General features: G+C 47.0%; 1 protein-coding gene across 2 annotated transcripts in view; it reads left to right on the forward strand.

Moving 5' to 3' along the window:
- Positions 1–6466: 6466 nt before the first annotated feature.
- The window catches only part of Bspry (B-box and SPRY domain containing), an 18553-nt gene continuing 6634 nt past the window's right edge, over positions 6467–18385 (forward strand). For both annotated transcript variants that reach the window (XM_021201173.2, XM_029539469.1), the window contains exons 1-4: positions 6467–6853; positions 10414–10512; positions 14252–14482; positions 15984–16009. In XM_021201173.2, the coding sequence (XP_021056832.1) occupies positions 6473–6853; positions 10414–10512; positions 14252–14482; positions 15984–16009 (737 nt within the window). In that variant the 5' untranslated portion in view covers positions 6467–6472. The remainder of the gene's footprint in view (positions 6854–10413; positions 10513–14251; positions 14483–15983; positions 16010–18385) is intronic.

Here is an 18385-nt window from a genome sequence, read left to right on the forward strand (position 1 = left end):
CTTACTTCTGAGGGACTGGGTCGACTCCTCTGTCTCCTGCGTGAGATACGAGTCGGCCCGAGGCCTCGTTAAATAAAAGTACCTCATGTAAATTACAGCAAGGTGTGTAAAAGGTGTATCTCGAATTTCTGGGGACCCAAGAGAGTTCCGGACCAGAGGGAGTTCCTCCTTTCGGGGTCTTACAGTTACAGGAATGGACTACCATACCTGGTTTTCTGTGGTGTGGGGAATGGGACCCAAGACTTCAGACACACCAGGCAAGTACTCTACAAACTGAGCGGTGTCTCCAGCCACTTGGTGGTAAATACATGTTGTGGTTTTTTAGATTTATCTTTGTTTATATGTATGAATATTTAGCCTGCAGGCATGGATGTGCCTGCTGGATCTCCCTACACTAGGTTTATAGATGGTTACAAGCCACCGTATGGGGGCTGGGAACTGAACCAGAGTCCTTTGCTAGAGGAACAGGTACTCTTGACCTCTGAGCCATCCCTCCAGCCTTACTTGCTGAGCATTTTGATAAAAGAATGAAAGAGGAAGAGTCTTAGAGAGAGTTAGAGTAGATGCTAGAATGCTGCAAGCCAGAAGCAGCATGGTCTCATGCCCACGCTTGGGGCGGGGCCTCATTTCTTACCCTGCCCCCCACCTACCTCACTAGTGCTTCTGACTCCACCTTTACACTTCACATAAATATAGGCCTGGCTTTTGGTTCTTTATTGCCTGAGGTGTGGCAATTTGGTCGTGACCTTCCTATGGAGTGAACTGATCATAAAAGCCCTCAAGAGAGGAGCTCTGGGCTCATCTGGTGTGCCCCGAGTGCAGAGGCCTCTTTCCCCCAGGCCCCAACCTTGTCACCTGGGACCTATGTGCCTTAGTTTGTTGGCATGGTTGCCAAGCCCTCTTAAAGGTGACAGTTGAAGCTGGTTGTTCTGTGAAAACATCACAGGAGGAACCCAAGCCATGATGCTGATAGCCTTGTTGTTACTCCCAGAATCTGTTGGATGACTTCCAGACAGACACCAGCAACTCCGGATCCGGGTGTGAACAGTATAGAGGGATGGGCACAGGGCCTCACCAGGCTGATAGTGAAGGCTGGCGTTGCAGAGCACCAAGGAAGTGCTCGCTAGGATACTTTCTAAAATGTTTACTAAGAACTAGCTTAGGGGCATGGGGTATAGCTCAGTGACAGAGTGAGCCTGACATACTCAAAACCTTAGTTCAGTCCCTTAGCACTGAAAAGGATTCGTGAACAGAAGAGAAGGGATAGGTGGTACCACAGGATATACATACACATAATCTGTTTATACATTCAGTGCTCCTTCCTGGGTTGTATGGAATGGCCTTAGAACTCTTTATTATGCTGTAGATACCTTTGTTATAGGTTTTTGCACATGTAAATTCATTGCTAATGGGAAATAGATATCATAAGAAGAAGTCTTGCACGAGGCACGATGGTGCATACCTGTAATCCCAGCTTTTTAGAAGCGGAGGCAGGAGTATCATAAGTTCAAAAAGGCTAGCTTGGGCTAAAGCTTTTAAGTTTTTTAAAAATTTGATTTATTTTGTGTAGGTTTTTTTAAAACAAAAAACAAACAAACAACAACAACAACAAAAACAAGGCTTCTCTGGGTAGCCATGGCTGTCTTGGAACTTGCTCTGTAGACCAAACTGTCCTCAAACTGAGAGATCTGCCTGCCTCTGCCTCCAAAGTGCTGGGATTAAGGGCATGTGCCACAACCACCATTTGTATTAAAAGATTGAGGATGTAGTTTAGTGATAGAGTATTTGTCTAGAATGTATGAAGTCCTAAGTTCAGTCCCCAGTACTGGGAAAAAAACCCCAAACAAACAAGAATTTTTTTTTTTGTTCCTGTGCCCCAAAGCCAGCTTCTCCCAAGGGTCCTCCTGGCTTGCTTTTCCCAGGCTCTTCCTAGTTCATCCCTCCAAGACCAGCACCAGGTTGGCTCAGATTCCTCCTGTTCAAACTCACTCTCAAGCCAAGGGGTCTCAGAAATAAAAGGATTCATTAAGTGGTTACAGATGTCAACCCTCCAAAGGAGCAGATCCTGGGACAAGTCCCCACCACCACCAGCAGCAAAACCCAGTGACACTGAACAGCCTGTTGTGCATAGTAGCCAAGAGTAGTTATTCTTCATGCTGAAGACTGGAGTCGGTGAGCATGCGTTGTTTGTATCAGACCTGCTTAGGCTGCACATAAAAGACGTACAGAGAGCAGTCTTTGTTTCTGGCCTAGTTTGTAATCTAATCAACCTCTCCATCTCTCCTCCCCTCTGTTGTCCAACACTTGAAATTAAATTTAGTTTACTTTCCCGTTGTATTACATAATGTTTAGCTAGGTTGCTCATGGTGGGCTGGAACCTACCCTGTGTCTCAGATTTGGAATCTCCCTGCCTCATTCTTCCAAATAGCTGGTACCACGAACCTGTGCCACCAGACCCAGCAACTTTGAATCTTTTTCATAGCGCTTGTTGCCGACATTATGTTTTATTTGTCTATGGAGATGACTTTGTTCCTCTTGACCGTTGTAACTCCAATGTCTTAAACAGGGCAGGTCCCAATAAATCTCTTGAATGACTGTAAGGTGACAATGGTATCCTTTCTTCTCTGGTTCCACAGCATTTCCTGCTTTTATGAGCCCTCAAGTTCAAGTGCCACCCACCTCAAGTCCTCCAAGGCCCTGGAAAGCTCTGTGACTAAGTGGTTTTCTTCTTCTTCTTTTTTTTAATCACCCACAGAAAGAAACATGGTCCCCACTTCCTCCTTACATATAACCTAAAGATCAAATTACTATGCATTTATTTACATGATCTAATTGGTTCTTATTAACAATTCTAGAACTGGACACAAATATCATTCCATGAGATGGATGGACCAAGTGGATGAGGATTACAGAAAACAGAAATAAAATCAATGCAAAGTTACTTTCTCTGTAGAGTCGACACAGAGGGGAATTCCTAGTTAACGGAGCTAAATCTTGTTTGGTTAATGATCTCTTTCTCTCTGTCACATGATCTCTTCTCCCCTTGGTCACTTGTTTTCTCGGAAGTTCCAGACAGGCAAGTTTGTGATGAGTTAGTTTCAGTTTGAGCAGGAACCTGTGCTCGAGTGACTCCATTTTGATGTCCATTTGGGTCTGTTGGGGCCTGTATGGGAGCTAGTCCAAAACAATGGTCTCTCACAGTACATGACCGAGAGGCAACATGCCTCACTATGCTCAAATTCTTCCCTTCCTCCTTCCTCCTTCCTTGACTTGTTAGCCCTACCTAATAAAAGAGTTGCTGCTGCTTAAACCCTCTTTTAATTCAGAGGGTTCATTTGGGTCCTAACCGTGGCATGACTGCTAAAAACACAGATTCTTGGTTCTACCACAGACTTTGTGGTTCATTTCCTATTAGAAAATTCATTTCTCACCACCCCTATTTCCTATCCCCCAGTCATTCTGAAGCTGCCTAAAGTCTGGGAATTTCTGGGTGTGGCAGGCCTGGTGTCTTGCGGGGGGGGGGCACTGCATTTTTCAGGGGAGGGGAGTCATTTGTAACATCTCCCTCTTTTCTTTGGTCAAGAATAATCATCACCCAAGGTTTCTCAGTTCTGCCTCCTGTTTATCCTAAAAACAAAAGCCTGTCTGTTCCTCTCCAGCCACCACCTTGGTTCATTCAGGTCGACATCATTCAGAGGGTAGCATGCTAACCCTGACCTCAGAAGGTTTGTGTGGTCTTCCCTTACGGTTGGCAGTGGGACGATGAGCCCAACTTTCTAAACATAAATCCACTCACCACTTAGCTGTCTCCACATGCTTGTCCAGCACGCCCAGACGCCCCTCTGTCTGGTGGATTACCTCCCAGTGAAGGTGTCCAGCTTCCCTCAAAGGCCTTATGGAATATCTTTCTCTGTCCCCCACAGCTTTTTCTTTTGAACAGTAGCAACAACAAAAACAATCTAACTACAATTCCTATTTACCATAACCTGTCTCCATCTCTACTTCAAAGGAGGATGAATACTTTGAAGTATCTGCCCTGGAATACACAGGGCTGCATTTTTTTTTTTTAAAGAACTTTTATTTATTTATTTTTAAGATTTATTTATTTTTCCTATGTGTTTCTACATGGGTATGTGCTCATGAGTACAGGTGATTGCTGAGGTCACTGGATTCCCTAGAGCTGGAGTTACATGTAGTTGTGTGTTCAGGAACAGAACTCAGATCCTCTGCAAGAACAGAATGCCTTCTAACTACTGAACCATCTCTCCAGCTTGCTAGACCAGTTTTGTGTTTTTGTCCCTTTTCCTTTTTTTTTCTTTTGATGTCAGGATCACAGTACCCATCCCTCTAAGAACCCCACATAATTTGCATTCTGAAACTTGCTACGAGGACATTTCAGGTCCTCGTGTGTAATAGAGGCATTTCTTGTGCCTGGTACATGTTAAACCCCCAAACTAAGCACTTCACTGATAAGATTGCATTCAATTCTTGAGACAGGCCTCTAAGCAAGATATACTATTACTTTACTGTATTGAGGAGAAAAGGGAGACCAGAAGAACCAGACAATCTGACCAAGACCTACAGCCAGGAGCTGTATAACCAACAACCCTACATTCCTGTGTCACCTGGCATATAGCATCGTGTGTTTGAGTGGCCTTATGTCCATACTGGAAGGATGACTCCACTCAGTACGACTCCGAGTGGCCTCAGGGCTTTTGGCTGCACTCAAATCTGGGGGCTAAGCCAGGAATACAAAGGAAAAGTTTTATCCTCTTTATGTAGTAGTGACTTTGAGGGTTTCCAGTGTGGAGATGTTCAAGCCCCCAGGAGTCCAACTTTGGGCTAGGAGCAGTTTTCCCCACATATCAGGAATACCAGGCTGCATGGCCTGCAGAAGGCTCCCCCTGGGTTTGGTTTGATTCATCAAAGAGGCAGAAAGAGCCTCAGAAGTTAGTTATTCTTGAAATGGGTACTTTGGTATTTTGTGCTTATTTGCATATTCCATTGTCTTCAAAATAGATTATGTTACTTTTCCATCAATGTTAATTTAAAAAAGAAAAAGCCCAAATAATCAAATTCAGGAAATTCGAATGCAAATACACTGCTTGGAAAATCAGCCCTTCCAATGCTTCTCAATATGTTGTAACTTAAAAATTACTCATCCAGGCAACCGGAAGTTAAACTGCTTGGGTTTTGGTATCATTGCCATCAATTAGCAATTGAGACTCCACAAGTTACTTAATTTCCATAAAATAGTAATCAGGGATGGGGATGCTCAGAGGGTGAAGGCACTTGCTGCCAAATCTGGTAACTTAGGTCCAGTTTCCAAGACCTACGTGGTGGAAGGAGGGATCCTATTCCTGCTGGCTGCCCTCTGGTTTACGAATGCACTGTGGTACATACACTTCCAAATAGTCAAATATTCTCTCTAAATAAATAAATGTGATTAAAAAATTGTCATAATTGTGTTCTTCCTTTTGCTGTTAGCACTGAGCGGCTGCTGTGTGCCTGACACAGTTCATACCTTTCTGACTTGTAGTCTTTTGTGCTTTGTTTTGTTTTAAGACTGTCTCCCTCTGTAGCTCTAGCTGGCCTGGAACTCGCTATGTAAAACCAGGCTGTCTCTAACTCACAGAAATCCGTCAGCTTCTGCCTCTTTTTTTTTTTTTTAATATTTATTATGTGTACTGTAAGTTCACTGTAGCTGTCTTCAGACACACCAGACGAGGGTGTCATCTCATTACAGATGGTTGTGATGCCACCATGTGGTTGCTGGGATTTGAACTTGGGACCTTCAGAAGAGCAGTCAGTGCTCTTAACCGCTGAGCGGTCTCTCCAGCCCAGTTTCTGCCTCTTGAGTGCTTGGACTAAAGGCACGTACCACCACTCACAGCTTGTATTTTTTTTAATGTGTCTTTGAGACAAAGTCTTACGTATCCCAGGCTGGCCTCGAACTTTGTATGTTTGAGGATGACCTTGAACTCTTGATCTTCCCACCTCCATCTCCCAAGTGCTGGGATTACAGATTTGTGTCACCATAACTGACTCATTTCATGTGCTTTCATTTACATACTCCTCAACCCAGGTATGTGAGTGAGATCGTCTCAACCCCCTTTAACAGTCAAGCACAGCTAAGAAATGAGCCCGTATTTAAGACACATGCCTAAAGCTGCCTCTCAAACACGCTGCTAAATAATGCGCTAAGCAAAAAATCTGACACTTCGTAACTGCTCACTCAAGATTCGTATAGGCACTAGAAAGTCAGTTGTTAGTTGTTTGTTTTAAAAACTCTGACACAACACAACTTAATCGTACAAAGAACCACAGCCTACAGACGCAGGCGGGACCGGTGTGGTGTGGGTCAGCGCGCGGGCGTAGCCTGGGAGGGGCGAAGCCAGAGAGGGCGGGGCCTGGAAGGGCCCCACCCTCGGTACCTGCGACAGGTGGAGCGCGCGGCCTCCGGCACTCGGCCATGTCCGCGGATGTCTCCGCGTCGGAGTCCGGGTCGGAGTCCGGGCCGGAGTCCGGGCCGGAGCCGGAGCCGGGACCGAAGCCCGCACCGGAGCCGAGGCCGGGGCCGGGACCGAAGCCCGGACCGGAGTCCCGGCCGGAGCCAGGGCCGGGACCGGAGCCCAGACCGGAGTCCCGGCCGGAGCCGGGGCCGGGACCCGGACTGAGGAGGGGACCGAGGCAGGGGTCCGAGCCGAGCCAGTTGTGCCCCGAGCACTTCGAGCCTCTGAGCTGGTTCTGCCTCTCGGAGCGACGGCCGGTATGCGCCACCTGCGCCGGGTTTGGCGGTCGCTGTCACCGGCACCGCATCCGCCGGGCGGAGGAGCACGCGGAGGAGCTGAGAGTGAGCGGGCGTAGGGCCGGGAACTAGGGTGGCTTTCTTGGGGCGGGGGAACTGGCAGGGACCAGGGACCCGGGTGTGTGTGTGGGGGGGGGGGGGGGAGTGGCTTCCCTGTGGTTTCCCTTGCAGAATGAGGTGATTAAAGGTGTGACCTCTGGAGTAAACTGGATCGGAGTTTGAATCCTGCCCCCTCCCTGTGAGTCACTGATCCAAGCTTGGTGTCTCTCATCAGTAGTTTCTAGGCATTCATAATACCACGTGTTTGTTATAGCTGACCTCGTAAAAACTTAGTTCCCCCCTAACCTCTTAGAGTCACCCCCCCCCCCCAGGTTTCCTGGTGAGGGATCTAGTTCCCTTCGAACCTGGCTAGACTGTAACTGAAGTGATGGATAGGGTGGAAGAATAGCAGGGCACTCTTATCTCCTAAGGCCTCCTCATCTCTTGATTCAGTGTGGCTCTAGGCTGGTCATTTTCCTGTTACACCTCAATCCCTTTCCCTGAGCTGCTGAGATTGGAGGCCAAGTCACCTTGTTGCTGCCATCTTCCTTTCATTTTAGCTGAGGCCCCTGGGGAACTCCTTGCAATTTGATTAAATGGCTTAATTCTCCCACCCCCACCCTGGCATTGAGCCCTGCTGTGCACTGAGAGCTGTCGCTGGGGACATCACCTACTCAAACCAGATTGTAATAAACACACCTTCCTGGAAACTGGGGCCAGTGGAGTTCAGTTACTCAGGGATGGTGAAAATAGACTTGAGAAAAGTTGATATAAATCAGCTTGCATCATGGGTAAGGATTTTACAAATTCCTGAGGACTTAGATATTTATCATCGCATTCCATCCAGACTGAAGTGTGGGTTCTAACTCAGGTTTTTCAGATGAGGAAAAGGGCCCACAGGAGGATGGTAACTCCTCCCATACTCTTAATAGTCAGGGTTTAAGAGGGGGAGACTCATTGACCGGGCAAGAGGAAACCACTTTTTGATCTCAGTGGTTATGAAGAGGAAGTGACCTAATGGAAAACCTTGAAAGTAACCATCATGCCTGTGTGAGTGGTGAGGGATGAAGGCCAGGGCAGGATAGCTAGCTTGGTACTGTGTCCCGGGTGCCTTCCCGGGGCCACCCAAAGACTTTAATTTACACTTACACCCAGCCTTGGTGTAAGGGAAGTGAGTCTTGCCATCTTTCTTTCTACTTTAGAGTTTTGGGTTGTTTTGTTTTGTTTTGTTTTTGATGCTGTGTTTAACCAGAGCTTCATGTATCTTAGACCACTGAGCTGCATGTCCAGCCCTAGAGTTTACAGTGCTTCCAGCATATCCTTCCTACCCCTCCATCCTGTAGCGAGATTGTCTCTGGAGCATAATTATTACTGACCTGGACAAAATGGGACCAGTGCGACTGCTCTTAGATTTCTGGATTCATGCCTTGAAGCTAGTTAGAAGCCAGGCTCAAGGTAGGATCCAGCTTAGGTGCCCATTAGTGATGCGTGGATTAGAAAAATGTAAACATACCCACTAGAGTACTAATCCATAGTACAGAGTAAGAGTGTGTGATTGGCCTTAGGAGGTAGGGCAGGAGGATTTCTGAGTTGGAGGCCAGCCTAGGGTCTACAAAGTGAGTTCCAGGATAGCCAGAGAAACCCTGTCTCGAAAAACCAGAAAAAAAAAAAAAAAAAGAGTGTGTGATTGGCAGGAAGATGGGTAGAGTGTAGACCTCCATGTTAAGTGGAACAAGCCTGGTTCAGAAAGACAAGTGTCACACGTTTCCTCATGTGGAACCTGCACACAGCCATAAAGGGACAACGTGAGCTGGGTGTGGTGGCACACTCCTGCACTAGTGAGTTTGAGGCCAGTTTGGATTTCAAAATGAGGCCTCACCTTAAATAAATAAATTTTAAAAAGCTAGCTGTAATAGCTTTAGTCCGAGCACTTGGGAGGCAGAGGCAGGAGGATCTCTGAGAGTTCAAGGTCAGCCTGGTCTACAGCGTGAGTTCTGGGACAGTCAGAGCTACACAGAGAAGCCCTGTCTCAAAAAAGAGAGAGATGAAACTTTGAAGGCAGGGCATGTAAGAGGAGAGGAGGGGGAGGGGGAATAATGAATGAATGAAGGGTGTGATAGAAGAGTTTCAGTGACAGAGTCTAGAGTTAGTGTACACTCATAAAACATTGGTTAAAGAGAAGGGGGAAAATGCTAAGCTCAGTTTTCTCAGTCCCTGAGGACATGATCACGCTTGTTGATGGGTGAAAGGGTTTGGGAGAGTTTTCTAGAAGAGGTAGCTGGATTGCCTTGGGACAGATGGTACTGAGTCCCGTTCTTAGGGGGCAGTAATGGAGGGGTAGCTGGTTGAGCCAATTTACTATCCACCTCAGCTTCCTCATTTCTAAACCTGTCTGTTCCTTTACAGTTGACACTAGCGACTTTGGGAACCAAGAACCTCAACTCGCTTGTGGTCAAGGCACGAGCGTTCATCATTAACACATATGTATTATAATTTTAATTGTAATTTATTATAGTATAGTATTTATCAATATTAAATTACATTTATGTGCAGGGACTCCCCTCTGGATGATAGGTCAGAGGTCAGAGTGTGGTGCTTATGTTCCAGTAGCAGGAGACAGAAATCCATACAAAAGTAAACATATCATAGGTTGTCAGTTGTAAGTCAGAGGCATAAAGAAAGCTGGGCAAAGGTAGAGTGAGTCAGGGAGGCCCTCTCTGAGGAGGTGGCTTATGAGTTGGATCCAGGAGCAAGACAATCAGGGAGATAGCTGAAGGAAGAAGGAACAAGCCCAGAGCCAGAGGCTGGGTAAAGCTGGTGGTGTTGAGGAGCGGAAGGCTAGCGTGAAGCAGGAGGTGGCATAGAAGACAGAGTTGTGCCAGGTAGGGCCTGTTGGCTGAGAGACTGGTTCCCACTGTGACTATATTGAAAAATGACTGGGAGGTTTTGAGCCTACTCGACCCGCACTGATGGCCTCAGGAGAAACGGCTGTGGTAATGGGAGGCCTGAAGGTTGACAAAGGAGGCCCAATCTTCGGTTCAGACAGGATTCCTCTGAGGTGCTGACCATCTGGATAGAATAACAGAAGTGGAAGGAGTCAATGGTGCAGTGAGAAGAAGAGGGAGGAGGAAGGGGACTGGGGACAAACCCATCAAGACCCAAGTGTCTTTGAAACAGGTGTTCTCTGTGTAGCCCTGGCTATCCTAGAACTCACTCTGTAGACGAGGATGGCCTCGAACTCACAGAGATCTGGCTCTGCCTCTTAAATACTGGGATTAAAGGTGTGTGCCACCAGCGCCTGGTTAAGACTCAAGTGTCCTGATGGCCCCAAATGAGTTACTGGAATGCGGAGTCCAGCATTAGTGATCTAGAAGGAAAGACATGATAGGAGTCTGTGGGATCCTGAACATAAAGTTTTGCAGGTGGTATTGTTTTTGATAATGATGATACCTGGGTTTAGACCATAGGAGTGTATGATTAAGGACAGGGTAAAAAGGAAAAGTCACTCAGTGAGCTAGTGGCCCATTTGCATGAATAAAGATGCTGTGTTGTCATCTGTGTTGCAGAACAAGATTGTGGACCAGTGTGAGAGGCTGCAGTTACAGAGTGCTGGCATCACCAAGTATATGGCTGAGGTCCTGCAGGGGAAGAACCAGAAAGCAGTGGTAATTCTTCCCCTCTTCTCCACAAAGTGCCTCCTCGACAGCTTAAGATCCCTCTCCTAGCTGTGGCACTGGTGTAAGTGGGTGTAAGTGGGTGACTCTCTCCTACTACACAGGCCACAGACTAGAAAGCAGTGTTCTCAGGAGCTTCAGGTTAGAAGGTCAAAAAGATTAGTACCTTTCTTTACACCAAAAGTTTAGATTTATTTATTTATTTTATGTGTATGATTGATTTGCTTGTATGTATGCATGTGGGCCATGTATGTACCTGGCACCCTCAGAAATCAGAAGCGGGCATTGTATCACTTAGAACTGGAGTTATAGATTGCTGTGAGCCACTGTGTGGGTACTGGGAAACGAACCCAGATCTTCTACAAGATCAACAAGTGCTCTTAACCACCAAGCCATCCCTCCAGCCCCATACTTAAATCTTTCAATATGGAATTATTTTGTGTGCATCCCTAGAATTATGAAATTCCCTAGGGACTTTCTACATGGGTTCTTTCTTTCTTTCTTTCTTTCTTTCTTTCTTTCTTTCTTTCTTTCTTTTTAGATTTATTTATTTTATATTTGCTAGTACACTGTCACCGGAAGAGGGCATCAGATCCCATTACAGATGGTTGTGAGCCACCATGTGATTACTGGGAATTGAACTCAGGACCTCTGGAAGAGCAGTCAGTTCTCTTAACCACCAAGCCATCTCTCCAGCCCCTACATGGATTCTTCTTCTTCTTTTTTTTAGCCAGTCTGAAGATTGAACCCAGGGTCATGTATATGCCAGGAAAATGCTCTACCATTGAGCTACATCTTCAGTTCTTTTGCGATATTCTTTTGTTTTGTTTATTGAAACAAGTGTTTCATGTACCCTAGACTGGACTCAAATTTGCTATATAGCCAGGAACTACTGATCTGCTTCCATCTCCGTAGCACTGAGATTACAAGCAGGTGCCTCTATGCCTTTGAAGTGTTCTTACAATAACTTTATGCAGTAGGCAGCAGTAAGCACCCCTAATGGAGACGGGGAAATAAGTCTTAGAGAAGGTAGTTGACTTGCCCAAGGCCCCACTGCCTCATTGTAGACTCAGTTCTATGCCCTGGATCCTCTGGCTCTCCACCACTGGCACTGCTGCACTGCATGGCTGGTCCTTCTTTCAACTCCACTATTGTGCCTCTACTCTCAAGTGTGCCCTTCAGGCCAGGGCCCAATGAATTTCTTTTTGCACATCCCCCTAACCCACCTCCACACACACACATAGCATATTCTGATAACTTTGGCATGGCCTTAGTCAAGTCTCTTTTAATTGCATAAACTAAACTGGCATGAACAAATCGGGAGCATCATGGCAGGGCACAGGGTTCTCTCAGAAGCTAAAGGGACCAGGACTAGGAACCAGGAAGCAATGAGCAGTTCAACTGGTCTGTGTTCATCTCCACTTCTGTTTTCAGGATGATCTTGATTTCTCTACTCGGTCTGTCTTTCCCTCTTTTTATTTTCTTGTCCTCTACACTAGCTAAAGCTTCAGTACAATACAGACTAGAAGCTACAGTAGCAGATCCTGGCAGTTAGTGGGAGACTTCCGACAGTCTACTATTTAACAGGTCCTCACTGAGCACCACTTCCATGTAGTGGGCACCACTGGCCTCTGTGCTGGGCCTTCTGCAGTGAACAAATATGAAACTACCTGTTTTCTTTAATGCTACATATCTGTCAGTAGGGATGGACAATAAAGAATGAGGATGGGTTCAGTTTACTCGTGCTATGCTAAGGAATGCGCTCAATGCTGGGACTGGCAGGATGGCTCAGCAGGTAAACTGCTTGCTGCAAAAGCTGATGACCTGACTTTGTTCCTTGGAGCCCACACAAAGATAGAAGGAGAGAACAACTTCTATAAAATTGTCTTCTCACCTCCACACACGCACCATGGTGTACACACCCATCTGCATGCATGCACGCACACACACACACACACACACACACACACACACCACAATAAATTAGTTTTACATTTGCTCAGAAACCTAAGAGGTGGGGTAGTGAACCACACGCGTGAGGGAAGAGTGTGCAGAGAGGTTCGTTCCCAAGTGTAATCGCCCTGGGCAGAAGGGTGCCTGACCTGCTGGAGTAGAGTCCTGTGAGGCTGAAGCAGTGTGAAAGAAGTAAAATCGGAGAAGCAAGAGGTTCAGGGAGAACCTGGGTCAGAGAATCAAAAGGCTCAGGGAGAAGCTAGGTCCCACCCTCTTGGTCACAGAGGTTAAAGAAAAGCCACTGAAAGGCTTTAAAAAACCGAACAAAACAAAGACTTAAGTTTAGGGCATGGGAGTGACTCAGCAGTTAAGAGCACTTCCTGCTCTTCAGAGAACCTGAGTTTGGTTGGTAGTACCTGGGCAGCTGGAGATCTAACATGCATGTGGCTGGCATGCACACACACACACACACACACACACAGGAGTAGTAGGGCAGAAAGATTGAGGCTTCAGTTTAAAAAAAAAAATCAACAAAAAAACCTCCCTTGCAATTAGAGTAGGAAGTAACTGAAGGCAGCTAGCATGAGGCCAGAAGACTAAATGGAAGCAGTTATAACAATACAAATGAAGTCAGTGTGGTTCAAACCTAAGTGAGTTTCCCTGATATCCTAAGCTCTTCTCTCCTCTGCACTGGGTAGATCGTGGATCTCAGTTTCTTGTACAACAGAGGTGGTGACTCCTTGTACTGTACAAAGCAGGTCTTCAGAGACGAGGCCCAGGGAAGCAACTGGCTGTCGTTGGCCTTCTGACACAAAGAAGGCAGCGCTCCTCTTGACTCATCTGGCCAGTGTCCAAGTGCAGGTGCTTTATGCCACAAATGGAGGACTGCTCACCTGGTAGAGCACTAGACTGACAGTCAGGGGAATGGGCTTCTGGTTCCTTCTGCCACTGACTCCCTATGTCAGAGCTTGCTAGAAATCTTCCCTAGGGCAGCCGAAGTTCCCCACTCAGTCACCGAGTCCATGGTTTGAGGTACCTGCTGCATGCCTGACCCTGACCTCTGGGATAATCCTCATTACATCCTTAGCTGAGAATTTTCTTCCGAGCCCCTCCAAGGAACATTAAAAACTCCCCCTTGGGGCCAGCTGGAATGAACAAGCCTTAAGAGGTGTATCGCCTTGGGTGGGGTGAAATTTCAACTGGAGCCTGGTTGGTTCTAGTTGATAAGAGTGTCTCTTTAAAGCCGGGCGTAGTGGCGCACACCTTTAATCCCAGCACTCGGCAGGTGGATTTCTGAGGCCAGCCTGGTCTACAGAGTGAGTTCCAGGACAGCCAGGGCTACACAGAGAAACCCTGTCTCGGAAAAACAAACAAACAAAAAAATGTTTTTTTAAAAAAAAAGAGTGTCTCTTTAAGGCCCTTCTACCCTGTGATCACTGTGGTTCACTCACCTTTGTCCCATGGCCACCATGTTTCACCGTTATGTGAAATAAGCAGGCAATTCTAGTTAATGTCTAAGTCCTACCTGCCTTCTCTACTGTGGCCATGACCTTCTGAGACATGGCCTAGATCTTTGGATCTCAGGTTTCTACCTCTTAAACCACTCTCAGGAAGTCCACATGCTGCATGCCAGAGGAAATGGCTTGAGTACCTCTCCTCTCCTTACTCTGCCCATGGCGATGCTGGCACTGTTGGCATTGTTTCTCCTAAGTCCAGATTCCCTTGCTTGTGGGTGGGGCGTTGCCAGGACCCGACTCTTGGTTTTATCCCTTGTCAGTTCATGGCTAGTGCAGCGAGGGACCTGATCATCCAGAGGCTGAGTCTGGTGCGGAGCCTGTGTGAGAGTGAGGAACAGCGGTTACTGGAGCAGGTGCACGGCGAAGAGGAGCGGGCCCACCAGAGTATCCTGACTCAGCGGGCACACTGGGTGGACGCAGTCCAGAAACTGGACACCCTCCGCACCAACATGGTGGACATGATCACCCACCTGGATGACCTCCAGCTGATTGTAAGTCAGGAGAGGGGGAGGGCGCGAGAGGTGGGCCAGGATTCCCCAGATGCAAAGAGCTTGAGAATGTTTGTGGACGGAATGGTGATTGGCAGGGAGCCTTGCAGACAGGGATGGGAGCTTCCTTGAAGCTCCTCCTATCCAGGCCCATCTATGTACCTCCTCAGCAGAGACCCAGCTAAGTCAGCTCTCCCACAAGCCCCCACCACTGACATCTGATAGCCCTCGGCATTGATCAGATTCCACACCTCCACTACCCCCAAGTGCAGTCTGATCATCGGGGTCTGGGTCTGTCGTCAGCAAGAATCCTGTTAGGTAGGTTTAGCCAGGATCCCCTCCCTCAGTGTTTCCTCACTGTGGCTTTCCACCCACTGATCCCATCCTGCTCCACGGCCATCAATTCCCATGCTGTATTCAGAGCTGAACGCAATCTCTCTCTCACCCACTGCAAGGTCCCCTATATCTTTACTATACGTTCGAGTACATATCATTCCATTTTTAATATGAGACAGGGTAATATAAATACCCGAGTGTTTTGGCACCTTATAACAACATACTTTCAGTATCAAGCAAATGCTTATTGAGTCCGTAAGTGTTGTGTAATGGGGCAGAGTTATAGGACACAGCTGCAGCTGCTCCCAGCCTTACCCAAGAGATAAACCCTGACAAGCCTCTGTAGTAGAGGGGGACCTTGGAGGTCAGGGCATGCCCAAGGCAGTTGGAGTGCCCAAGGAGACAGCTTCCTGGAGGAAGTGACTTAGAAGTAAAAAGTGCTCGGGTACAGGGAACTGGGGAGGTGAAGAGAGTTTAGAAGTGCACAGGAAGAAGGCCGCGCTTGGCACAGACAAGGCACCAATGTAAAAAATACTCGGTATTGGTCTTGGTATTCCCAGACATAAGCACAGTTAATCTTCAGTGTGTTGCTTTGCAAAGTACTTTATAGATTCGGAGTGGAGATGCCTCCAGCTCTGAGGGGACGGTGAGACGTCTGAGTAACACTGCAGAGTGGAGGGAGAATGCAGACCAACCAGGCCAGCCCCCTGCCCTTCAAGTAGGGCAGTCATGGAGACTGTCCTAGATTGTGTGTTCATTCATTCAGCACCAGTTTCCAGGCAAGGGTACATTCTGTCCCTGCCGCCCAGATAGTCCCAATTAAAGATTCAGAAAGCCAACAGCCATCTAGGAGCTGATAGCCGATAGTCTCCGTGGCAGGGGGCAGTAGGGATCTGAGTCTATAGAGGATGTCCCGAAGTAGGGTTGCTGGAAGCCGGGCATGCCTCAGGGTAGGCGGCAATGGGTGCTTCATTCTTTGTGTGTGTTGGGAGGGCAGGGGAGCCTGTGGCTATGTGAGAGATAGCAACCCAGAAAACTTTGTGCTTGGTCTTGCTGTAGAGTCTGTATCTACACACACACACACACAGTTGTATGCAGTGAAGTGTGTTCAGGTCTTGTCCACTTGCTGGGAGTGCTGCCAGCCTGACCTTGCTTTCTTCTCTTACAGCAGAGGGAACAGGAGATTTTTGAGAGGTAAGTGGCCATTTGATTTGCACAGGCAATTACTGAGATCCCCAGTTCTCCCGAGGTCATTGCATTCCAGGCATGCAGCTGAGCAACTTCCTAGAGGCTCCAAGGTCATCCCCTGACCCTTACCCCACAGTGCTTTCTTTCTTTCTTTTTTTTTGGTTTTTCGAGACAGTGTTTCTCTATATAGCCCTGGCTGTCCTGGAACTTACTCTGTAGACTAGGCTGGCCTTGAACTCAGAAATCTGCCTGCCTCTGCCTCCCGAGTGCTGGGATTAAAGGCGTGCGCCACCACGCCCGGCCCACCATGCTTTCTTTAGGGCCATATGGAAAGGCAGTAAAGCAAATAGTTATTAGCCTTGGGCTCTCCTAAACTTACTCTACTTCAATCGTGGTCAACATGGATATAAGAATGCTGAGACCCAGAAAGGACAGAGAGCTTGCTAAAACCCAGAACTGGGGCCTGGAGTCACTTGATTCCTGTCCCCTTGTCTCCTCTACCTTCCTTTATGCAGTGAAAGAACCTTCAAGGCTTAAGTCTGCACTCACACTCAAATGTCCTATCTTAGTAGTTCAGTAAAAGTGTTTCAACAGGTCCTTCCTGGGTACTAAGGTTGAGAGGCTGGGGCCTGAGGAAATGACCAAGTGGATAGAATTTGCCGGGCAGGGTGATTAACCATCTCTCTATGGTTGTTGCTTGGTAGTTCAGTGCTTTGGCTAGCTTGCACAAGGTCCTGGTCCAATTCCTGGCCCTCTAAAAAGAAAAAGAAATTGAAAGTTAAAGGGGAATCTTCATCAGTTCTTCCCAGTCTCATTTCCCTAAAGATATGGTTGGTGTCAAGTACGTAGATTTCTTTAAATGTATTTATTTAGCTACTTGATTATTTTAGGTGCAGGTATGTAGGGTGCATGTGGGTGTGCTGTGGCTCATGTGTGGAGGTCAGATGACAACTTGTGGGAGTTAAGTCTCTCCTCCCACCATACGGGCATTGAACTTGGGTCTCAGGTGAAACTTTGTGGCAAGCACCTTTATCTACTGAGTTGGCTCACCAGTATGAAATGTGGAATTTCAAATGTTCCTTCGTGTGTGTGTGTGTGTGTGTGTGCGTGTGTGCGTGTGTGTGTGTGTGTGTGGTGTGTGGTGTGTGGTGTGTATGGCTGTGTTTGTCTGTGCGTGCACATGTAGAGGCCAGAGGTAGGTAGACTTTCTTTATCTCTCGCTGTATTAGTAGCCCCTAGGGTCTACCTGTCTCTACCTCCCCAGTGCTGGGGTTAAAGACATGTGCTGTCATGTCAAACTTTCACTTGAGTGCTGGGGATTCAAACTCGGGTCCACATGCTTACAGAGCAAACACTTTATCCACTGAGCTATCTGCTCTGCACTGGTGGGATGTGTGTGTGTGTGTGTGTGTGTGTGTGTGTGTGTGTTTCCTTTTTTAACTTCCTTTTAACAATATCTATTTTTAAATGAACACATGAACACAGATGGGATCATTTTATACCCGTTGTTCTACGTGTTAGTTGCTATTTTAGAAAAAGGTTCTATGTCAGTACATTTAGATTTCCTCCCTCCCTTCCTCCCTTCTTCCCTTCCTTTTATTTTTAGGAAGAATCTCACTATTTAATTCTGGCTGGCTTTGAACTCCCTGTGTAGACCAGACTGGCCTCAGATTCACAGAGGACACCTGCCTTTGCCTCCTGTGTGCTGAGATTATAGGTGTGCACCACGACATTCAAGTACCTCACGTTTTGAAAGTCTGTGAAGTATTCCACAGTGAGGATGTCAATCCCTACACCAGACACTCTCTCTCTGATAAAAATAGATTCTATTAGATTCAGTTAATTCTATTTTATATGTATGAATGTTTTCATAGGCCTATGAAGGCCAGAAGAGGGCATCAGATCCCCTGGAACTGGAGTTATGGATGGTAGTGAACCATCTCGTGAGCGCTGGGAATCAAACCTGGTTCCTCTACAAGGGTATCAGGTGCTCTTAACCTCTGAGCCATCTCTAGAGCTTTCTCTTGGAATGTTATATTGTTTATGGTGCTGGGTATCCAACTCAGAGCCTCAGGCATGTTAGATAAGAGTTTTGTCCTTTGTTTTTGCTTTTGAAACACAATCTCATGTAGTCCAGGCTAACCTAGAAATCTGGATTTTTCTCCCTCTGCTTCCCTAGTGTTGAGATTCCAGGCTTGAGCCACCCACACCTTTAATGCAAGTTTGACTGATTGCCTAATAGTGCGTCCCATACTCTGGCCACCTTCTCAGGCTGTGCCTCTCTTTAATCGTCTTCCTTTACCACAGTATATCCTTAGTACGAAGCAAGCCTGACTTTCTTTTTTTGTTTTTTTGTTTGTTTTTTTTTTTTTTTTTTTTTTT

This window comes from Mus pahari, chromosome 6 (assembly GCF_900095145.1).
Source record: "Mus pahari chromosome 6, PAHARI_EIJ_v1.1, whole genome shotgun sequence".
In the NCBI taxonomy this organism is placed as follows: Eukaryota; Metazoa; Chordata; class Mammalia; order Rodentia; family Muridae; genus Mus; species Mus pahari.